General features: G+C 46.6%; 1 protein-coding gene across 6 annotated transcripts in view; it reads left to right on the top strand.

Moving 5' to 3' along the window:
- The window catches only part of HOMER2 (homer scaffold protein 2), a 128,555-nt gene that overhangs the window by 75,102 nt on the left and 29,022 nt on the right, over positions 1–24,431 (top strand). For all 6 annotated transcript variants that reach the window (XM_069560398.1, XM_069560400.1, XM_069560395.1 and 3 more), the window contains exons 2-3: positions 16,157–16,313; positions 23,841–23,972. In XM_069560398.1, coding sequence (XP_069416499.1) covers positions 23,871–23,972 — 102 coding nt within the window. In that variant the 5' untranslated portion in view covers positions 16,157–16,313; positions 23,841–23,870. The remainder of the gene's footprint in view (positions 1–16,156; positions 16,314–23,840; positions 23,973–24,431) is intronic.

Genomic DNA, 24,431 nt, shown 5'->3' with positions numbered 1-24,431 from the left:
CTTATTCAGTAGCTTCTGGATGTAAGTCATTGAACTATAGTTTAATGAAGTTGAGAGTATATCACAATGGATAAAGAAAAAAAGAACACCTTTCCATCTTATTAAATACTACAGTTTTTAAAGGATGAATGGTATGTCTTGATGGGTCTGTTATACTTGATTTAAACAATCCCTCACTTTGGAACATTTAGATTATTTACAAGGGGTATGTGTGTGTGTGTGTAATAAACAGCTCTTCAGTGACTGTCCATTTGCCTGTATACTTTGCACGTCCTCATTTATTGCCCTTGAACAGATTACTAGAAGTGGAGTTGCTGGCTTTAAGAGAATGCAGTCATGTTGTTTTTTTTTTTTTGGCTGCACCACGCAGCAGGTGGGATCTTAGTTCCCTGACCAGAATTCAAACCTGTGCTGCCTACAGTGGAAGCACAGAGTCTTAATCCCTGGACCACTAGAAGTCCCAGGAGAATGCAGTTGTAAGGCTTTTGATTCACAATAATAAATTGCCTCCCAGAGCATTCTCTCAAGTCACACCCCATTAGTAGAGTAAAAGAGACAGATGCGTTCCACTCTAGCAGGCTGCATATTTTTTTAATCTTTTTTTGTTATTGTGGTAAAATGTACACAACATGATGTACCATCTTGACCACTTTTAAGTGTGCACTTCACTGGTGTTGAGTGCTTTCACATTGTTGTGCAGCCATCACCGCGTCCATCTCCAGAACTTTGTCAGCAGAGAAATGGGTTTTTTTTTTGTTTCTCAGTCTGTACAATTTGACACTGGAAAGCTTCTCACTGTTTTAGCTGACAGTTCTGTTTTTACTGAGAAGGTGCAGCTTGTGGTCAAGTGCTGTGGACACTGGGTGTCTCTGCACTGCAGTCCTCCGCATGGTCAGAGCTGCCTGAGGCTCCAGACAGTTCCCTCCGTGAAGCTCCGCACCCCCAGCCTTGGTACTGGCCGGCTTCGCTGCCCCCTCTTGCCCAGCTTACCCACCTCTGCTCCACCTGCCTTTTCAGTTCCCAACATTTGCAGTTTTCTCGCCCATGCCTGTTCTTCAAGGTTGCCCTTTCCTGCCTCATCCACCTTAGGCCCTCTCCACCAATACTCCCTAGGAGCTGTTCCCAGTGAATTTAAGGTTCTTGCCTCATCTCAAAATAATTTGGAGACAAAGCGATAGTAATAATTGGATTTATTTAGAGAGAAACACATTCCACAGGCAGAGTGTGGGCCATCTCAAAAGGCAAGAGGCCCTGAAATATGGCACACTTAGCTTTTATGGGCTGGATCATTTCATAGGCTAATGCGTGGGAGGATTATTTTGGAGAAGAGGTGAGGATTTCTAGGGATTGGGCCAGTGCCCGTGTTTTGGCCTTTGATGGCTGGGCTCAGAACTGTCATGGCGCTGGTGGGTGTGCCAGCTAGCTTGTGCTGGTGTGTTGGGGTGCGTGTGATGGGGCTCGGGGTCCACTGAAAGTTGACTCTTCTGCCATCTTGGATCCAGTTGGTCCTCGCCAGTCTTTGCCACGTGCTGCGGCCGTGTCATTCCTTTAAAGATTGTGCCCTGCCCTCTTCCCTCCCATTTCAGCAGCACCCTCTGCTGCTGTTGTTGGAAAATATACAGACTGTAAGTTTAGCACTTGAACCCCTTCTAAGCATTCTAACAATTCATCAGCATGTAGGCCATTCCCCGTGCTGTGTACCTGTCACTGCCGCCCGTCCCCAGAACTTTTTCATTCACCCAAACAGAGGCTCTGAACTCATTAAGCAGTAACGCTCATTCTCTCCTGCCCTCAGCCCCTGGAAATCACCATTCTACTCTCAGTCTCTGCCTTTGATGGTTTGATTCCTACATGTGGAATCATACAGTATTTATCCTTTGGTGTCTGACTTATTTCACTTAGCATCATAATTTTCAGGGTTCCTCTGTATTGTAGTATATGTCAAAATTCCATTCCTTTTAATGTCTGAATAGTACATTCCATTGTATGTGTGTAACACATTCAGTTTATCCATTCACCTGTTGGTGGACATTTGAGTTGTTTCTGTCTTTTGGCCCCTGTGCATAATGCTGCTATGAAGATTAATGGATAAGTATTTATTTGAGCCTCGAATTTCAGTTCTTTGGGGGGTATATACCTAAAAATGGAATAGCCAGATCATACAGTAATTGTGTTTAACTTTTTGAGTAACTGCCAAACTGCTTTCCACAGTCCCAGTACCGTTTTTGAGTAAGTGACCAAAAGAGGTAGCACGCAAGTCTCCACAGGCTGAGGGACTCTACCTTGCAGGGAGCCTGGACTTAGGAGTCCAGAGAAAAGGGTCCAAGCAGAGTGGGATGAGAACCGTTTGCTAAGACGTGCAGAGCTTCGCTGTGTGATCACTGTCCGCCTGTCGTGTTAATAGTTTACTCTTCTAAGCAGTGGCTTCTGCAGCTTTAAGGTAGGTAGCCAGAGAGAGGGCTGCTGTTTGGGTGAAACCACAGAAGCAAGAACAGTGACCGAGACAAGGCGGGCAGGAAGGTGGGTTCCTTGGGCTATCGGTACCAGGTCAGGCTCCCCATCTCTACCAGCAGGCACCATTGGCCAGGAGAGGCCAGGGGGCTTCCAGCTGCATGCGAGAAATTTTGGAAGGATCTAGTGATCTCTTGTAACTCAAGCCTCTATGAGATGGTCACGGTGGCCTGGAAGCAAAGTAAGAACTGCGGACATGCTCCTGAGGCACCGGGCACTTCTGTAAACACCTCTCCCCCAGCCACAAGGGTGCTGAGCTTCAGCTCTGCCCAGGCCACTCTGCACATGTGGAGCATGGCAGAACCCCATAGGGCATCTTCCTAGTCTTTGAAATACGGCCCGCCCACCATCTGCAGGTTTGCTTGTATCTCTCAAGGTTGCCTTCTGTAAAAAAAAAAAAAAACCATTTGCTTTGGTATTTACTGAACTCCTTTCTTGCCCCTTTCTAAACCCCCATTTTCTGTGTTTTTAGTATTTCTGAAAGCATTAAAAAAAATCCTCCTGTTAATAAAAGACCCCAAGAGGGACTTCCCTGGTGGTCCAAGTGGTTAAGACTCTGGGCTTCCTCATTGGGGAACTAAGATCCTGCAGGCTGCATGGTGCGATTGATCAATCAATCAATTGATCGACAGAAAGAAAGAAAGAAAAGAGACGGTAAAATAGGCAGCCTAGCATGAGGTGGGTTCCTCCCTGGGACAGCAGTGTCCCAGGAAAAACAATGGAGGCCCAGAGTGGGCACGCATTCTGTCTGCCTGGGGAGTAGGTCACCTTCAGTGAGGTGCACCACTGTTCCCCTGGAGATATGCTAAGTATCCATTGCCCTCCATTGCATGCCCACTGGGAGGGCTGTAATAAAAAAGACAGTAACAGATACTGGCAAGGATGCAGCACATTGGAACACTCATCCAGCACTGGTGAGGGGACAGAATGGTGCAGCCTCTTTGGAAATAAGCCTGGCAGTTCCTCAAAAAGTTACACATAGAGTCACCATATGACCATATGACTATTCCACGCCTAGGTATAAACTCCAAGAGCCAAGAAAACATGTCCACATAAATCTAGTACACAGTCGTAGCAGCATTATTTATAACAGCCAAAAGATGGATGCAGTACAAATGTCCATCAGCTGGTGAATGGAGAGACAGAATGTAGTGTATCCATGCAGTGGACTAATAGCTCAGCCACAGAAAGGAATGAAGTACTGAAGCATGCTACATCATGGATAAACCTTGAAGACCTTGTGCTCAGTGAAAAAAGCCAGACACACAGAAAGCCACATATTGTGATTCTATGTGTATGAAATGTCTAGAACAGGCAGATCCATAGAGATGGAAGGTAGATCGGGGTTGCCTGGGGCTAAAGGAGGGAGGAATGGGAGTGATTGCTAATGAGGATGGGGTTTAGGGGATATGACAATGCTCTGAAATTAAATAGTGGTGATGGCTGTACAATTCTCTAAATAAACTAAAAACCACAGAACTGTACACTTCAAAAAACAAATAATTTATTTGGCTGCACCAGGTCTTAGTTGTGCCATGCAGGATCTAGTTCCCTGACCAGAGATTGAACCCAGATCCCCTACATTGGGAGCACAGAGTCCTAACCAGGGAAGTCCCTGAACTGTACAGGATGAGTTTTATGTTGTCTGATTTATAGCTCAATAAAAATAATTTGAAGATATCCATCAAATAAAAATTTTTCCAGTTCTGTATTTGTGTGTGTGTGTGCGTGTGCCGAATCTGGCAACTCTATCCTTGGCACCTACTTGTTGTAGAGAACGTTTTATTGTAGTGCACACACGAAATATCTACCAGGCTGAGAGACAGGCTGATAGTGTAGATGAATACAACGCAGATGCTCTTTTGAGGTATGTCTGCACCTTTGGTTTTGTATTTTACACTTTTGCCGTTGACTTGGCAAGTTACCAGCCTATTGACACCGTGTGATTCTAGTTTTAAACAAGAGGTTCCTCGGAAAACAAAAAGAACTTTCCCCCCCGAACCCAAATTCAGAGTGGTAAGGTGTATATTTAACCAGGGTTGGCTTTCCAGACGGTGCTAGTGGTGAAGAACATGCCTGCCAGGGCAGGAAATGTAAGAGACTTGGGTTTGACCCCTGGGTTGGGAAGAACCCCTGGAGAAGGAAATGGCAACCCACTCCACTATTCTTGCTGGAGAATCCCGTGGACAGAGGAGTTTGGCGGGCTACAGGCCATGGAGTCACACAGTCAGAAACGACTAAAGTGACTTAGCACACACACAGGGCTTCTAGAACTGGTACCAGGATCCCTGATGCTGCTGCCTGGGGAACCTAAAAGAAAAAAAGTAAACTACAAAACCAGTTTGCCATAGTACTCTTTGCCAGGAGAGGAAAAAACAAGCCCCAGGAGGAAATGAACCCTGAATGTTCATTGGAAGGACTGATGCTAAAGCTCCAATACTTTGGCCACCTGATGCGAAGAGCCAACACTGGAAAAAACCCAGATTCTGGGAAAGAACAAGGGCAGGAGGAGAAGGGGGTGACAGAGGATGAGATGGTTAGATAGCATCATGGACTCTGATGGACATGAATCTGAGCAAGCTCCTGGAGATGGTGAAGGACACGGGAGCCTGGTGTGCTGCAGTCAAGGGGGTCACAAAGAGTTAGACACAACTATTGACTAAACAACAATAACAAAGGCTTATTAAACAAACTTTTTAAGCTATGAAAAAATTTTGTTAATTATGAAAGTGCACAGGTATTCTTTTTGAAGATTCTTTTCTGTTTAATTTGCTGATGATAACAGAGAGAGTGCTAGTTCTCTTTGGTGGTATGGAGCTGTCTAAGGTGAAGGGGATTATCTTCCCCACAGTGATGTCTCACACCTGTAATTAACATATCACAATATTCTTTTAACAGGCTGCTATTACTAACAAAAAAGTGCTTTGCAGACATTGTCACATTGTCACATTTAATCTGAGAGCAGACCAGGCTTCTGTTAAGGTCAGGGGAAGTGACTTGACCAAGGTCATACAGGTGATCAGGTCCTCCTTGGGTGCATGTACTGTTCCTAAACCAATTTTCCCCTTATTCTTAATGAAGAGAAGCAGCCCTCCTCCTCTTCAGCTGTGTCTCTGACAGGTAGACAGAGCCATGAAAGGAACTAGAACTAAAACCAAACCCATAAAAAGGAACAGATTTGAGTAGTGAGGTGGGTGACCCTAGATCCTAGACCCTATTATACAGAGTTAAGTAAGTCAGAAAGAAGAAAACAAATATCATATATCATACATACAGAATCTAGAATCTAGAAAGATAGTACTGAAGAACTTATTTTCAGGGCAGGAATAGAGACACAGGCGTAGAGCATGGTCTTGTGGACACAGAGGGGGAAGGAGAGGGGGGGACAAATTGAAAGAGTAGTGCTGATATATATATACACTATCATGTGTAAAATAGATAGCTAGTGAGAAATTGCTGTATAGCACAGGGGGCTCAGCCCGGTGCTCTGTGAGGACCTAGAGGTGTGGGATGGGGTAGGGTGAGTGGGAGGACAGTCCAAGAGGCAGGGGTCATAGGTATCTGTTCTGTTCAGTCGCTCAGTCGTGTCCGACTCTTTGCGACCCCATGAACCGCAGCACGCCAGGCCTCCCTGTCCATCACCAACTCCTGGAGTTCACTCAGACTCGCGTTCATCGAGTCAGTGATGCCATCCAGCCATCTCATCCTCGGTCATCCCCTTCTTCTCCTGCCCCCAATCACTCTCAGCATCAAAGTCTTTTCCAATGAGTCTTTTCCAGTGAGTGTTCCCCTGGCTTCAGCCCACCCTCAAGGCCTTGTCTCTTGCCTCCCCTTCCTGTATCACCTCTTCGCATGAGGTGGCCAAAGTACATAGAGCTGATTCACATTGTTGTGCAGCAGAAACCAATTGTACAGCAATTGTACTCCAATTAAAAACATACCATTAAAAAAAAAGAAAACCCCAATCCTGTTATGTTCTTGACACGAAATGGGCACTGTCAAGTCATTTCAGTATATATTTCGGATGTCCATCACTCTGTTTTCCTTTCCTGATAAAGATTGGACGGTTATGTGGTGGGCTTTCAGGATGATATGGAACCAAGTGGATTTTTGCAAAGCTTAGGCAGCCTGACCTGCTCCAATGCTCCAATGCTTTTCCCTGCTCCCCTGCTGTTTCCCTGCCTGGTCCTTCATCTCTGAGGAGGGCTTCTCTTCCTGCCCCTGTCCTGGGTGCCTCTCAGCTGGGTGGTCCATTTTCTCCTCTCTCCCTGGGGACTCTCCCTGCATGGTCTCATTTACCTGTGATTTTTTTTTTTATTTATTCATATGTTTGGCTGCTCCCGGTCTTTAGTTGTGACACATGTAGGATCTTTGGTCTTCCTTGTGGCATGCAGGATCTAGTTGTGGCATGCGGGATCTGGTTCCCCGACCAGGGATCAAACCCAGGGCCCCTGCATTGGGAGCATGGAGTCTTAGCCACTGGACCACCAGGGAAGTCCCCCACCCCTGATTTTTATTCAGCTGTTGCAGTGGGTTTCCCAGTCTAGTCTCCTAACCTTGCAGTCACTCCAAGTAGGGGTCCCAGTTGCCTTCTCACATCTCTTCTAGATGGTTCATAAACAAGGTCCACTGTTCAGGACTCATATTTCCTCTCAACTGCCCAAACCAGAAAACATGGTTCTTTTTTCTCTCTTATCCTTTTCCACACTTGATCTTACTAACAAACAAAAACAGCTTTACTGAGCTATAACTCATACACCATATAATTTACTTATATGAAATATACAATTCATTGTTTTTTACCCTATATTCAGAGCTTGTACAATCATCAAAACCATCTCACTCTAGAACATTTTTTCCTCCTCTAAGAAATCCAGAACGTATTATTATCAGTCACTCCCCATTCTCCCCACTTTATGTTTACTATAGATGAATACAAAAGCCCTCCACACTTAAAATTGAAAACATTATTTGTTCAGTCCTGTAAGAAAATAATATCTGCTTAGTATTAGGAATGATGTTGATGAGTCATGTCTTCAAAACAGACATGGCGTGAAGTCTTCTGTATTTTGTTTTCATCTAGTGTAACAGGAATACCTCCACGCACAGACATGTTACAGCATAAGGAACAACGCCGACTGCTTTTTGGGCAGTGTTTTGCACTCTTTTGAATTAGCTGTCCCAGGAATCATTAATCATTATGGCTTGGCAGCTCACCACCTGGCTTTTTAGAAATCATCCCTTGGATGTTTTCTGATTCTTGGCTTTCGGGGTTCACAGCACGTGAATCATAAAACTCTACTTTGAGGACTCCGATCTTTCACCATAGATTCCAGGGGAGTGAGTTCTTTAGTGTAACTGTTCAATATGCTGCATATAGACTACATCACAAATGTATGTTGAAATCCTAAAAATAAGATGCCTTCCACATGTTGGTGCAGTGGCTGCTTTGTAAGTGCAGGTCACACATGTGTATGAGGCTCAAAAGACAGGTGTTGGTGATTCCTCTGAAGCCTTGGGTAGAGAACAGAATCTCTAAACGATAATATCTCATAATTGTGAGAACAACTATCCAAGTGCATTTAACATTTTTCCTACATATATATTTCTTGGAAAGTATTTGGAAGAGAAAATAGCTTTGACATAAATTGGCCATGGAGCAAAGTTGGAGACAGTGGCCCCTAAGAGAAAAACCGATTTAAAGAAATCTAAAGAGTGGGTCATTCAGTGTTCCCCTGGCTTCAGCCCACCCTCAAGGCCTTGTCTCTTGCCTCCCCTTCCTGTATCCCTGAGTGGCGCTTGCCAGTCTCTGAGCACACCTGTCACGTCTGCAGAGTCATTTCCCCCTCACATGCTAAACCCCAATGATTTCCTGGGTTCTGGGCTGGGTTAGAGGTGGGGTTTGGAAGAGGGAGAGGGGTTTCTGTGCAGGAGTAGCAGGGTGCCATTTGAACACAAGATGGGATTGCAGTGTTTCTGTTTTTTTTTTTTGCTTTAAGTATTTATTTGTTTGACTTTGCTGGATCTTAGCTGTGGCATATGGGGTCTAGTTCCTCAACCAGGGATCAAACTGGGCCCCCTGCATTGGGAGGGCAGAGTCTTTTGTGTGTGTGCTTGTATGAGTGTGTGATTCTAAGGTCTTTATTTATTGTACAGTGTATTGTGATAGTTGACATTTTAAATAAAAAATATCTTGAGAACTGGGTCTTTTTTAAAAAAAAACTGGAGGATAATTACAATGTACTGTTAGTTTCTGCTGTATAACACCGTGAATCAGCCATGTATACATGTGTCCCTTCCCCTTAGGCCTCCCTCCCACCCCTGCCCCATCCTACCCCTTGAGATCGTCTCAGAACGCTGAGCTGAGCTCCCTGTGCCGTGCAGCAGCTTCCTGCTAGCTGCCTGTCGTACACATGGCGGTGTGTGCACCTCAACGCTACTCTCTCAGTTCGTCTCTCCCTATCCTTTCCCCACTGTGTCCGGAAGACCGTCCTCTAAGTCTGCGTCCCTGTTCCTGGGGAGGGTGGAGTCTTAGCTGCTGGAATACCAGGGAAGTCCTGGTATTGCAGTGTTGCTGGTGAGTTTTGTTTTATTTTCTCCCTTGATCCTGTCCTTGGTCTCATCCTCCCATCTTATGTTTACCTATCCAGCATCCTTCAGAGAAGCCCCAGCCACCCACCCCCATGCAGATGTTCACCTTCCATCATAGATTTGCTTTCCTGAGATTCTGCCTCTCCCCCTCCCCACGACTGGGAACCTCTCCCGGTGCTCTGGGCCCAGCACCTCTTTGGGACGGTGCAGAGCCTTTCCCAGAGCACATGGTAACAGACCTGTGGGCCCTCAGCCTGTGAACCAGCCCCCGAGCTCTGTCAGACCCACATCACAGGAGACCCACAGGAGGACGTGGGCTGAGAGCTCCTGAGAAACTGTCAGACCCTCTCCCATAGAGCTAGCGTCGTCATGGAAGCCTGTGAGCTTCCATCAGGATGCTTGCCTCATTCTGTTCCCTGATGTAAATGTGACCCGAGAAGGGGATCCCCAGTCAGTGGAGTAGGAAGTCTGTGACAAACGTGACTTATGTGATAGCTCTCATTTATCAGGTTTGTTAATCTGGGCAGTTTGGGGGCAGATGGAAATCCCTTTAACAGAATGGGTCTGCCGTGACCCACTTGAAGGGGTGAGACCGGGCAAGGAGACGGATTCTGGCTAAGGTGCAAGTTTTCTCCAGGGAGGTGCCATTCTGTTGTTCTAAGAGGGTTTAGATTTCCGTGTCCCCACTGATGGATAGTACTGCCTGCATTGTGTACTTAATTCCCTGCCCTTCTGTTTCTAGATTCTGTCTGTTCCATTAGTCTGTCTGTTATTTACTCATACCTCTTTTTTCATTTGCTGGACCCGTATCATAATATATTTCAATATCTGGCTGAATTATGGTTAAACCTCCTCATTGTTCTTCATCTTCAGAATTTTCTTGGCTATCCTCTCATATTAAGTCTTCCACATGAATAACTCTGTCTAGTTCTAAAAATAATTCTGTTGATACTGACATTTTTAAGATGTATATATAATTTAGTGGTAATTGACATCTTCATATTGACCTTCCCCTGTAAGAACATGATGTCTTATTTATTAAGGTTTTCTTTTGTTTGCCTGAGAAGTTATCTTTATTTTTTCTGAACAGATCTGGCTTCTTAAATAGATTCCTAGAAATTGGATCTTTTTTACTGCTCCTGTAAATGGAATCTTTTATTTATTTTTATTTTTTGGCCATACTGTTCAGCATGTGGGATCCTAGTTCCCTGACCAGGGATGGAGCCTGCACTCCCTGCATTGGAAGGTGAATTCTTAACTCCTGGACCACCAGGGAAGTCCTAAATGGGATCTTTTAAAATCTATTATAATGTCTATCTGGAAAGGCTATTGATTTTATTTTTCTTTGGTAATTTTTTACTTAGTCACCTTACTGGATTTTATTATTCACAGTCACTTTTTCAGTTGATTTTTTGGGGTGTTCCAGGTGTGTGATCCTATTATCTGCAAATAATAACTTTATTATGGGGATTTTGTATGAAAGTAGAATTACAAGATACTTGTCAGTTTGGTAGGTTCTTTTTATGAAAGAATGTGCTAGAACCTTTTGTCCATTATTTCCTTTTTCTACCAGATCTTTTTCCTAGGCTTGGGGCCTTGACCCTGCCAGCATGGGCCTGTTGGCTTAGATGTAGATCGAGGGCGGAGAGCTTGGTGAGCCACCTTCTGTTCCCACATGCCAGGTGCTCAGTCCAGGGCCTGTATCTTCAGAGCACGAGTTAGATGTCTCACAGTGCTGTGGTGGGGACTTCCCTGGTTATCTAGTGGTTAAGAATCTGCCTGCCAAGGCAGAGGAAACAGATTCACATCCCTGGTCCCGTAAGATCCCACATGCTGCTGAACAACTGAAGCCCATGCACCAGAACTACCGAGCCCCAACAAGAAAAGTCACCACAGTGAGAAGCCTACACACTGTCACAAAGAGTAGCCCCTGCCCGCCCCAACTAGAGAAAGCCAGCACAGCAATGAAGGCCGCGCACAACCAAAAATAAATTTTTTTAAGTTAGAAAAAATTTTTTTTTAAATATGCTATAGTGGGACTCAAAGTACTAGTGGAAGTCCAGTCAAAGGGGAGGATGCTTTAGCCCCAGTGAAGGGCACGCTCATGGTCCTGTGAAAATGCAGGTGCTTTGGTTTGGAGGTGCTAGCAGAAAGCACAGAGCCTGTCTGCTGAGGGGGCATGGCCAGGTGCTCAGCACCCATGGATCACTCTGATGCTTCTGGAGCTGGCCCTGTGGGGCACAGAGCCAGGGAGGGTCCTCGAAGCTGAGTGGACAGTGCCACACCCATCGAGGTTGGGGCCGAACACTTCTCTTGGAGCTGTGTGAATGATGTGCGCAAGGATCTAAGACCCAAGGAAGATAAACTAATGAGGGCATCCTAGGAGACTTTGGAACATGTTTAAAGGGCTGTAAGATAATGACTGAATGGTTTGTTTTCATTCACATCAGACAGAAGTCAGAATAATAAGGATCATGAGGTTTTACAAGTTCATACCAGGAAAAGCCTAGTGAGTACTGCATAGAGAGATTAAATAAAATATCACTTTACTTTTTTTTCCTGCAAAAAGTAGTCATGCCAGTTCTTTGCAGAATCATTTCACATGGAGCCAGAAATCGTTCATTGCAGGAGTGGCCTTTCTGCTGAGCGGTTTTCATATTCCAAACATACATATGTTTTGCAGTGTCTAATTATTCTTGGGGACAATTACTGTCAGGTTCCCAAATGTGTTCAATGAGCAGCAATTGGTGTTTATTCAGCTCTAAAAAGACTGTGCAAGGGAACAGTAGGTTATATTGTCTGCCTAAAGGAACGGTTTGCCATCCGGAAACATCTGCTTTCTATTTAAAGCACTGAAGAAGGAATGGGAGTATATTTCAAATATACTCCCTAAGCATCAAACACCAAAGAAAGGAGAATAAAACTGGGTATGAAGGTAGCTTCTGTTCCTGATGTACACTCTTCGGCGTTTCCCTGCTGGGAAGGAAAGGTGGCCTCCTGGCACGGACAGTTGTGTTTCCTTTGAGTTTTTCTATTTATACTGATCTGCACACTTATAGGAACTGACTTCTGTGTCCTAGTTCCAGCTCTTACTTTCTCCCGTAGGGCACGGTGCTCTTTCCAAGTCGGGGTCTGCTTTTCTGGATTTTTGTGGTGAGGTTTGCGCTCTGATTTTGCCCATGAAGGTGTAAAGGCTTGCTGTCCATGTTGCCTGAAATCATCCTGCAACTCTCAATTTCATTCTTTTTCTTTTAAGTATTTATTTGACTTTACTGGGTCTTAGTTGTGGCCTGTGGAGTCTAGTTCAGTGACCAGGGATAAAACCCAGGTCGCCTGCAATAGGAACACAGAGTCTTAGCCACTCGACCTCCAGGGAAGTCCCTACCTTCACTTTTCTATGTAGCGAATTCCCCCATTTACAGCTCCGTCCAGAGGGTTGAATGAGAATACATGCAACATATACCAGCTAAATATTAACTGACTTTCCTTTCCATCCTGTCTTTTTCTTCTTTTTCTTTAAATACCATTAGATTTTTTTCTTGTACTTTTAAAAAAATATAACTATTATTTATTTCTTTGTCTGTGCCGGGTCTTAGTTGAGGCATGTGGGATCTAGCTCCCTGACCAGGGATGGAACCTGGGTCCCCTGCATTGGCAGCACAGAGTCTCAGCCACTGGACCACCGGGGAAGTCCCTAAATACCACTAGTATTTTTTAACTTTAGAAAAATAGAACAGAACTCCCCCAGAAGCCAAGGATTTGGTTATTCATGTAGAAATCCCAGTACTGTGGGTAGTTTCCTGGGCTCAAAGCTGTGCCACACTGGCCCTGTCTAGCCCAGGTCCCCAGGCCTGAGATTGCAGGTCTTTGAAGAGCCGTGGCAACTCCTGTGAGGCCCACCCTCAGAATAGGGTCAGTGGGTCTCCCTGCAGCTCCTTTCCTGGGTCACCGTGCTCCCTCCGCGCCGGAACAGCCGCTTCCCCAGCAGAGGCCTGACCATGGAGACCGGGCAGCAGACACCGAGGGTGTGGCCAGCTGAGCCCACCCACCGTGCTCTCCCGACATCCCTGCATCGCTGGTTGTGTGTTGTCATTGTTCAGTCACTCTCAGAAGGTCACAGCTTGACCACCAGAGGCTGCCCTCTGTCCTGACCAGAGCACCTCTGCCTCTTCATGCCCCTCCCCCATCCTTTGCAACCAAAGATCCTGTTCTTGGCCCCTCTGTTGTCCTCTTCAAGCTGTGGGCGGGTGTTTTCGAGTTGTTTTTGTCATTCTGGAGGAGAGGTGCTGGCTGTAGTGGCAACTTCTTCCATTGTTTCTAGATCATCTGATAATGTCTAATGCGAGCTTCCTAAGGATAAAAATCACCTGGAGCTCTTGTTAAAATATAGAGCTGGGACTTCCCTGGTTATCCAGCAGTTAAGAATCTGCCTTCCAGTGCAGGGAACATGTGTTCACTCCCTGGTCCAGGAAGATGCCACATGCCATGGGGCAACTAAGCCCATGCTCTGCCACAACCACTCATCCCTGACTCTAGAGCCCGTGCTCCACAAGAGAAGAGTGAGAAGCTCATGCATGGAAACTGGAGAGTGGCCCCCGCGCGCTGCAACTCGAGAAAGCCCCCGTGCAGCAACAAAGACCCACAGCCCAACATTAATTAATTTAAAAGACAGAACTATGAAGGCCCCTTCCCTGCACAGCCAGGTTCCTATGGGGCTAAGCTGGGGCCCAGGAACTCATATTTTTACTGAGTGCCACAGCTAATTCCTATCAGAGACTTAGGAAACACTAGTCTCAGGGTGCTAAATCCAGACCCAATCCATGTTCCCTAGTGTGGAGGACACAAGGGAAAGCCTGACGGTGGGTCCCTGCCCAGCTTGTTAGTGCTCTGTGCAAAGGAAGCAGAGATTTTAGCTTAATTCTCTTGTTTAAATTGAGGTATAATTGACATGTAACATTGTTAGTTTCAGTAGACAACAACGATTTGGTATTTGTATACCTTGCATAATTCGATCCTTTTAAAAAGATTTTCTGTATTCCTGTCCTTTCGGTCGCTCCCTCCTCTTAAACATACAGAAGAACTCCAGGTGAGCAAGTGTTTTCCTTTCTGGTGTTGTACTTGTATGGTTAGCAAAACGTGGCACCGAGTGTACAGATGCAAGGCTTTCCCATGTGGATTGATTAGGCGGGCTGGTATTCACGGGCACACACATGCTCCCCAACGGCTGGTCCCCCTCTCAACAACAGATGCAGAACACTACAGTGAGAATATTCCTTTGTTTCCACAGCTGTCATCCTGTGGCCAGAAGCGTGTCAGTTTGGGACTGAGTGGGTGGGTGAACCTGGTCACCGTGGCAGGAAGACAAGCGTCCTTATGATCCACATAAGGAGGCTCTTAACCTGCTCCTGGGACGTACAGGGGAAGGTTTCGGGGGGCTAGGAGTGCTGAGCTCGGTCCCTTCTGGAAAGCTGAGCTCTAGAAACAGCTGCATTGAAGGAGCAGGAAAAGCGTGCCCTTGGCTTTTATTCATTCAGAGAAATAGTCATGAGGAAGTTTTCTGCATTATCTACAGTCGCAGTTGATGGCTAATGCTGGTATTCATGGTGTTACTCAGTATCTCTTGCGTGGGGTGAAATGCCTTGTAAATTGCTTTTCTAGGATACAGTTTCTCTCTTAAGAAAGGGTTTCCTTTCCAATAATGAGCCTTGTTTAGTCAGGATGGGTTCATAGACGACTTTACCCAAAACCACTCCTTTCAGAAACCAGAGCACTTAAAATTCACTCTTTCCTTATGATTTTATCTTCTGTTTCCACTTGGGTGTCCCATTCTTTTATGTCATCTCTTTGAATTGTGAGTGTTAAAAAAATTAATTTTTCTAATTTTGATTTAATTTTTTGTCTCTCATAAGTGCTTACTAAATCGATAGCATTTTATGAATGAGAGGATTATTTTTACATCCTGGTGTGGTAGCTTCCCCCTACCCCCATTTTGTCTTATTTGGAAAGGATTTTCCAGCCAGTTAACCTGAATTACCTTTCTTCAAAAATAATTAAATTTTAAGAAATTATATTTTGTAATGAGTCTGTGATTTATTTTGTGCTACTTTGTGAAGCAGACACATTAAAATATGAAATGCAGTTAAATCCATTATAATTTTTATTCATCTGCCTTGTTAATGCTATTGTCAAGATCTAATTAATTCCTCACTTAATAGAAACATAGACACCATGCTAATTTGGTTAATAATCACATTAAGAGTTTACAGGCGTGTGAGTGAAAAAACAACAATGCAGGGACAAGAATAGCAAAAGAGATTTGATGAATACTGCATAAAACCCAAAGATTTGTAAGTTGGAAATATAAAACTTTAAGGCTCAATTATGAATGAATGCATCATTCATAAAATGCTGCAAATATGAGAAGTATTTAGTAGAAATACAGTTGTTGCTTAGTTGCTAAGCAGTGTCCCCATAACTATAGGGGACACAATTACATGGACTGTAGCCCACCAGGCTCCTCTGTCCATGGGATTTCCCTGGCAAGAATACTGGAGTGGGCTGCCATTTGCCCCTCCAGGGGATCTTCCCCACCCAGGGATTGAACCTGCATCTCCTGCTTGGCAGATGGATTCTTTACCACTGAGCCCCCTGGGAAGCCCATAGAAATATAGTATGAAGTCACAAATGGCTTGCAAAATCTTAAAACTGTTGCAGAATCCGTAGCTTCCAATACTAAAAGCCCTAAAAACTGCCAAGAGGATATCAGAAAAAGAACAGGACCCTTGACCGGGATGCAAAAACCCTGCACCAGGAGTTGCCTTTTAAGCAAATTGCTCATTAAGCCAATTGCCCCTCAGCCTCAGGGTGTTGGGTTTCAGTAACCACTCCTCAGGTGTCTGGTTTTTACCTCCTCTCTTCCCTTTTCTTGTTTTCATTGTTCTCATGCATATGTAACTTTCCCCATAAATGATTAAAATCTTGGGTGGCTTAGAAATCATAAATTATACATGAAGCCATGTTCCATCAACTCATGGGCCCGTCTCTCCTCTTGCAGAGAACAGCCCATCTTCACTACCCGAGCGCATGTCTTCCAGATCGACCCCAGCACCAAGAAGAACTGGGTGCCTGCAAGCAAGCAGGCTGTCACCGTCTCCTACTTCTACGATGTCACAAGAAACAGCTATCGGATCATCAGTGTGGATGGAGCGAAGGTACCATTTCACCGGCTCATTTGAACCTTCCCAGTCACTTATTTTTCATCAAAAGCAATATGATACATTTTTAAGGTTCACTTACTGTATGTCCTACAAACATATCCAACTCTTTGCGACCCCATGGACTGTAGCCGCCAGGCTCCTTTGCCCGTGAGATTCTCCAGGCAAGAATACTGGAGTGAGGAGCCATTCCCTTCTCCAGTAATATGTCTTGCAAACAGATTATACCTTCTTTTTTCCCTGTGTGCTGTACAGCAGGTTCTGTATTTTATACACAGTAATATATGTGTGTCAATCCCGATCTCCCCATTCATACCACCCCGCTTTTCCCCTCTTGGTGTCCATACATTTCTCTACCTGTGTCTCTATTTCTGCCCTGCAAAGAAGTTCATCTGTACCACTTTTCTAGATTCCACATATATGCATTAATATATGATATTTGTTTTTCTCTTCCTGACTTACTTCATTCTGTATGACATTTAAAAGAATAGATTTCCTTGTTAGCACATTGTCTTCGTAAGTAGCATTTTAATGCCATTTTGATAATTATACCAAGGACCTATAATGTCCTTAATCTCTCCCATTATGGTTAGATACTGAAGTAGCTTTCAGTTTTTTCACTATTGTAGATAATGAGCATCTTCATGAAACAGATGACCCTTGTTATCTGTTTATTACTTTTTTAAATAAATAAAGAATTTGGCTGCTCCAGGTCTTAGTTTCTGCATGTGAACTCTTCATTGCAGCCATGGGATCTAGTTCCCTGACCAGGGATCAAACCCGAGCCCCCTGTATCAGGAGCATGGAGTCTTAGCCACTGGACCACCACAGAAGTCCCGTGCCTATTGCTTTCTTTTGGATAATTCCTTAGAACAGATTCCTGGAAGTAATGTTATAGGTCAAGATATTAATACTTTGTGGCTCTTGATGAATATTGCCAAGTGGCTTTCCAAAGAGTTCTATCCTCCAGCATGTATGAGAATGCCAGTTTATTGCATCCTTGCCAGCCTTAGGTGTTAGATCTTGTTTGGTTTTGGTGTTATTAGCTATGGGAGTTGAATTTTATTAAGTGGTTTTAGAGTATTTCTTGAAATATTTTTTTCCTGGTGTTTTCATTATTCTGCTGTCTTCCTCAATATTTTAAAAGATATTTATTTATTTCACTGCACCAGGTCTTAGTTGCGACATTTAGGTTCTAGTTCCCTGACAGTGATTGAGCCCAAGTCTCTTATGTTGGGAGCTCAGAGTCTTAGCCACTGGGCCCCCAGGGAAATCCCTTCCTCAGTATTTTGCCTTATTATTATGGGAGCAGAATAAAGAAGGGTGATCAATAGACATATCACCAAGTTTACAAAAGAAAAAAGCTAGACTCGATGCTTCATAATTTCTTCTGTGTCTTTGATCTGTGTTCATCCTGATGGACATTTTCACATGGATTATCTGCTATCACTAGAAATTCAGTGTATCTGAAGCTGAATACCCTTATTTGTCCTCTAAACCACCTCTCCGTTTTCATTTCCCAGTCATTTGTTGCCAGAAAATATTTTTAAAAAGAAAGCAAATGGAAAAGCACAGGGTCAGTTCCCTTTTAGCTGATCACATGGAAGTCAGTCTCACGTTTATGCCTCGTTCTAGATTTCAAGGCCATGACTCTTGTCCCGGGGCAGTCTTGCTCAGACTGTTGCAGTAGCCTTCTGACTGGCCTCCTGCCTACAGTGTGTCTGGTCAGTGCTCCTAGGCATTTGGAAGCAGGGGAGTTTTGGGTGCAGGCTGGTTGGCAGAATGGAGCCTGGCTGTGGGCTCCTCCCTCCATGAGCCCCACGACCACGGAGCAGGAGGCACAGGAAGCCTCCATTGAGGATCCCTCAGGAACGGTGTGAGAGCTTGTGGTGCCCCGGATCTTTTGATGAGGCTCCCGTCTTCAGGCAAATTCTCCCTTCAGCTTAAGTTCTCTAAAGGCCTCCTTTGTACTCTCAGCACCACCAAGGTTGCAGATAGAGGAGCTTGGCCTCGCCGTCCTCTCTCTTCCTTCAGGTTGCCACAGCCCTTACTCCTATTTTATGGCTCAAGTCAAAGACAGGCAGTGACTGGCTAAGTTCACGCTGCTGTTGAGGCTTGACAGACTGCTGCCTGTGCCCAGGTCCTTAGATACCAGCTCCCAGCTCTCTGAGTTAGGGCACACTTCCTGCTGCAAGCTGGGTAATCAGGTGTGGCAGGGATCTGGTGAGCACTCAGGGAGTGTGCAAGTGCCTGGCGCATAGTAGGTAGACACCTTGTGTCTGAGGATTGAGTATCTGGAACTTGCTTTTGTTTTTTTTTCCTTCCTCTGGGAAACACGGTGACAATGCCGTTGTGTTACCGCTTTCCTTCTCTGTGCTTTTGGACTGGAATCTCCTAGACTCTTGCCAGGATGTTCTGCTCAGGGTGGTGAGTCAAGCTGTCTTGCTTTCTTTTATCTGGAGATCCTGTCAGTTCATCCTCCATCCCTTGAGATGGGTTTGCACTTTTGTCAGCTGAGTTATCCAAGGATAGAGTGGGCTTAAATACAGATCAAATGACTTTCCTAGAGAAAGTGTTTTAGTCCTATTAGCTGGGCTCTGAGTAATGTGTCAGCGTGTCAGCCACTGCAGCACACAGCTCTGCGGTTCCTGAAGCTGAGACAGTGGTGGGGTCAGAGCCAGAGGAGCCAGCTCTGAGCAATCGGATGGGTGGAGGGCCCCCACTACAGAAGAGAGTTAGTTCAAGCTCAGTGTGGGGCCTCCATCAAGTTAGGAGTCACTTAAGAAGTGGGAAAGGGGGCACTTCCCTCATGGTCCAGTGGCTAAGATGCTGCACTCAGCACTCCTGAGTTCGATCCCTGGTCATGGAACTAACGAAGATCCCTTCTTCATGTGCCCCAGTGAAGATCTAAGATCTCGAGTGCCACAGCTAAGACCAAGTGCAGCCAAAAAGAAAGTGAGAATGGGGACCTCAGGCTGTGAGTTGCCCCTGGAATCCAGCGCTGGAGCCCAAGGATCTCCAGCCACCCCTCCTATGATGCCCGACCACCTGGAGTTCCAGGGGCCCACCTAAAGCTTCTGCCTAAGCAACAGGGCAGATACACTGTGACTGGGCCTTGTTCTGCAAAGGGGAGTGTCCTGTGATGGAGCAGAAGGCCCAGAAGGCCCAGGTAGTGGGCGGGGCTGGCCTTAGTTGTTCAGTGACTGTGAATGGCACTTGGGGCTGAGGGTAGGGGACGAGTGTCCTGTCCTGAGAGCTGAAGCACAGGATACCAGACAGGGATGCCCAGGCCACCTCAGCCCTGCTAGACCTTTCCTGGAGCTGCTTGGCCAGTTCTAGGTCAGCTTCTGTACCTCCAGGTGCTCCACACATCAGGTGAGACACGGAGAAGGACCCCAGCATGGCGATGGCCACCACCCAGTCTTCTGCACCTTCCTCCTCCCACCTGCGGCTGAATTCCTTAGCTCCACAGCCCCAGCCTCCACCCTGCCCCAGTGCCAGATGGATCTCCTTTCTTCCCGGGGACTGGAGCCGGGCACGGTATGCTGATCTGAGCCAGGGTCGTGCCACTCTTGTCCGCTGCCCCTCTGCGTCCCGCCCCTGCTTCCAGCTCCCCATCTCTGTGTCCCACCACGTCGGGACAACTCCGCTTTGTTTTAGGCCTTTGCTTCCAAGTGTTATCTGAACTGAGATGACAGATGGTCAGGTGCTTTGCGCCTCGGGGGCTGTGCCTTGGCCCACGGGCTGCAGCTCTGCCCTTGGGCCTCCTGTCCTGCCTCTCTCTCCTGGCCTGGCCATATCAGGTCGTGTGCTCGATGCCGCTGGGCCAGCTGTCCCTCCGCTGCTGCAGCCCCTCCCAGATGAATCAGTGCATTTGCTTCAGGGACAGGCTGCCGGTGTGAACAGGACTCGAAGGTTGTGGTGAGCAAAGGATACAGCCGTGGAGCCCACCATGGGCACCCCACAGAGCAGGGCTCCCCGTGAAGGGAGGGGGTACAGCAGCAGCTGTCACAGCTGTCGTTTGCAGCAGGCACAGTGGCCCCTCTGCCCTGTCCCAGCACTCGCCATGTTCTCCTTGGGGAAGGCTGCCAGGAGGCCCCCTCCTTCCCCTGAGAGCCATGAGTGCTGCTTATCATAGGAGAAACCTGTGCTCAGACCTGTGTCTCCTCCTTCCTGAAACACTTAGATGCTTGCTTCTTCCAGGGAGAGTATTTCACACCTCAGTCACAGCTGCCCCTCAAGGCTATATTGGTGGGAATACATAGCTCCAGCGCTGCCTGGGGCCTCTGTGGATCCATTTCTGGGGAGGGAGGGCTGCCAGGAGATTGTGCTCTTGGAGGAGCAGGCCTGGCTTGCCTGTGGGGTCCCAGCACCAAGCTAGCGTGGGCGACGCCATAGATGTGGATGGCGGATGGGGTCAGGCCTGCAGGAGGTGTGCCATGTCCACAGGCCAAGAGGAGGGTCACCACCAAGACGGAGCCAGGATGGAAGCCTCAGCACATCACCCCAGGTCAGCCCTGAGCATAGACAGAGGGGAGCCATGTGAGGCTACCTCCCACCTCCCAGCTTCCCGGAGCCCTGATACAAGCCGTCATATCACCCACAGCCGCAACCAACAGCTGTGTGAGTGATGGCGAGTTTCTGCCCAGAACCGCCAACTCCATTACGGAGGAACTCCGTTCCCAGAGCATTTGTTAATTGAGCCATCGTAGCACTTGATTTCATTGTGCTGTTGGCACTCTTTGCAGGCAGCGTTAATCATTGCCATCCTTATGAGAAATTGCCTGCACCCATGGACAGGATCTGCCTGGAGCAGGTGTTTCTCCCAGGGGCTCTGGATGGCTCTCCTGCCCTTGGTTCTCAGTTATTTATAGGATTACAGAAGCCTGTATCGAAAGAGCCCGTAGAGGTCATCCAGTCTAGAAATATTTAGCAGCACCTGCTGTGTTCTGCCTGATCACCAAGGTTCAGAAGATACAAGCCCTGAAACCCTGACTTGTTTGGTGTTTTCTTCTAGGAATGGAAATTGCTTTCAAGGACACAGTCAGGGTCCCCTTCTCCACCCATTATTATGATTGTTGCTGTTGTTGTTCAGTCACTAAGTCGTATCCGACTCTCTGCAACCCCAGAGACCACAGCATGCCAGGCTCCCCTGTCTTTCACTATCTCCTAGAGTTTGCTCAAGCTCATGTCCATTGAGTCAGTGGTGCCATCCAACCATCTCATCCCCTGTCACCCCCTTTTCCTCTTGCCCTCAATCTTTCCCAGCATTGGGGTCTTTTCCAATGAGTTCACTCTTCACATCAGCTCGCCAAAGTATTGGAGCCTCCACTTCAGCATCAGTCCTTCCAATGAATATTCAGAGTTGATTTCCTATAGGATTGACTTGCTTGATCTCCTTGCAGTCCAAAGGACTCTCAAGAGTCCTCTCCAGCACCACAATTCAAAAGCATCAATTCCTGGGTGCTCAGCCTTCTTTATGGTCCAACTCTCACATTATAGCTTCCTCTTTTGAATCAATATAGACCACTTTCAACTAAAGGAGCAAACATAGGAAATGTTCTCAGCACATAGTAGGATTTCAGTGAATGTTGGTTTCTTTTCTTCCCTGACTTTTTTAAAATAAAAAAGAATAAAAGCATCTATTGATAGGATTTCCCTGGTGGTCCAGTGGTTAAGACTCTACGTTTGTAATGTAGGGGGCATGGGTTCGATCCCTGATCAGGGAACTAAGACCCCACATGCCATACACCGTGGCCCACATATTTTTTAAAAATGTTTTTAAAAATAGTCTATTAATACCTTTTCTGGAAGCAGGCACAAGGTCTTTTGATTGCCATAAGTCATTCCCAGCCTCTTGTGGAAAATTTCTATGTCCTTCCAGCTTCTCTCTCCTTGGATTGAGGAAAACTTACCTTGAAAAGGAATCCAGGGGACCTGCCTCACATTTTGCGACAAGCAGCCTCCTCTGAAGTCTGGAGCCAGACGGGAGACTGGAGGCACTTAGCTTTTTGCTTCTCCCAAGTACCTCTTAATGGCATGTGTTCTGTGCATTTTCTGAGAAGTTGAATTCAGGGCTCTGCAGGAATTGAGTCTTTCCCGAGGAGTCTCTCTTTCTCCTCCATGAAAGTTTCAGAGGGAATTCACAGAAAAAGAAAGGAGTAGGCATAGGGGTCAGGAGTCCACATTAAAGGTTGTGCTTTAATCTTTTTTTTTTTTTTTTCCTTTTTTGGCCACACTGCAAGGCATGTGGAATCATCTTGTTTCCTTGACCAGGGATTGAACCCCAATTGCCTGCAGTGAAAGTGCAGAGCCTTAGCCACTGGACCACCTGGGAAGTCCCAAGGCCAGGACTCTTGACTCCTTCCTTTTTGTTCCTTTGGCCAGCAGGATCCCAGGCACACGGTGAACGTTCAGTGAGTGCTTGCTGAGTGAGTGGAAGCACTGTTTGCTGGATCATCTCTTCACCTCCGCATTCATCCTCTACCCTTCTTCACTCCGCTCTGCTGAGTCCCCGGGGGGCTGCCCTGCTGATGACATTGGAGGGCTTGCAGGGCCACTGGCTTCTGCTTGGCTCTGGTGGGTGGTGGGAAATCAGAATGGCAGAGTTGAGGGCATTTGTCCTGTGGACTTCCTCTCCTGGGGGGGCTCACCATGTGCTGGTGCGGCCCTCCGCAGGAGGTCACCTCTCTTGTTAACACAGCCTGTGCTCTGTGACTGTCTCCTTCCATGTCCCACAGCCTCTTCACTCCCTCATCCTTCATTTTTTTAATTGATTTATTTTTAATTTGGGGAATGCACTGCGAGGCATGTGGGATATTGGTTCCCTGACCAGGATGGAACCCACGCCCCCTACAGTGGAAGCATGGAGTCTTTACCACCGGACCACCAGGAAATTCCCACACCTCCTCATCCTTTAAAGCCAAAGGGCAGCAGCAACAGCTAGCCCCAGGTCCCTGCACTGTCCTCACAGTCTCCATGCACCCAGCTCACACCTGCCTAATTAATCTGTCAATCAACTCTCCACCAATTATCCCAATCAGAGTGTACCTTTACTTTTCTGTGGGAAGGCAGCAAGCCCCCACTGCTGATGAAGATTTTAAATGATTTGAGATGGGCCTCAGGGCTCCAGGCACTTAGAAATGTGAGGAGCTCAGTTCTTCCGAGGATTTGTGACACGGCTAGCCATTAAGGACAATCGGATGCACAACAGCTTTGGGATAATAAATAGCAGTCCTGGAAACTATTCTCTCCTTAGGAGAGACTCTCTCCCACTGATAACTTGTGAAATCTTATTTTAGGCCAACTGCCTGTTTTTAAGTCTCTAAAATTGCCCCTGATCATGGTGGTATGTGTATGACTCAGTGTGGGATGAGCCAGAAGAGGAAGAACTCAGGACCACGTGTAACAGTGGGGGAGGTAGGCTTTCCATAAGAGCTTTGCCAACAGAGGGTGTTTTTAAGGACTCCCTTGGGTGTCTAATTCGATGTTTCAGCGTTGACTCTTTGGGCTGTTTCGCTGCAGGTGATCATCAACAGCACAATCACGCCCAACATGACTTTCACCAAAACGTCACAGAAGTTCGGGCAGTGGGCGGACAGCAGAGCCAACACGGTGTTTGGTTTGGGGTTTTCCTCGGAGCAGCAGCTGACAAAGGTAATCAGATGGTCTTCCCCACGGCACCATGAGTGCCGCTGTCTGACGCATAGTTGCCTGTCAAGGGATCCGGCACTGCCGCTGGATCCGACACAAGCCTCTCCCCTTGTGGCACTGCAGGGCTGCCAGACCAGATGACGTTTTAGAAATCACCAGGTTCCTTAAAAATGGAGATGTAGTTTGGAGAGGGAAAACATCTCTAAAAATGCTGCATCCCAGCCTCAGGACTAGCCTTGCCTGGTGTCCACAACCCCCCACCACCCCAGCTCCCTGCATCCAGCCAGCAAGCTCAGTGACGATATGGTTGGAGCCCTCAGAGAAAGAGAGCAAGGTGATGCTCAGTAAGAGTTTTGAAAGGTTTCTGCTCCCAATTTCCAACATGCATGCAGGTGGCGGGGTGTTTCCCACAACACCAAACAGTTCTGAGACCCCTGTGGGTGTCCTACAATGCACCTCAAT

The sequence above is a fragment of the Ovis canadensis genome, chromosome 18, assembly GCF_042477335.2.
Source record: "Ovis canadensis isolate MfBH-ARS-UI-01 breed Bighorn chromosome 18, ARS-UI_OviCan_v2, whole genome shotgun sequence".
NCBI classification, from domain to species: Eukaryota; Metazoa; Chordata; class Mammalia; order Artiodactyla; family Bovidae; genus Ovis; species Ovis canadensis.
The sequence above is the reverse complement of the archived record's forward strand: the minus strand, read 5'-3'. Positions and strand labels throughout refer to the sequence as shown.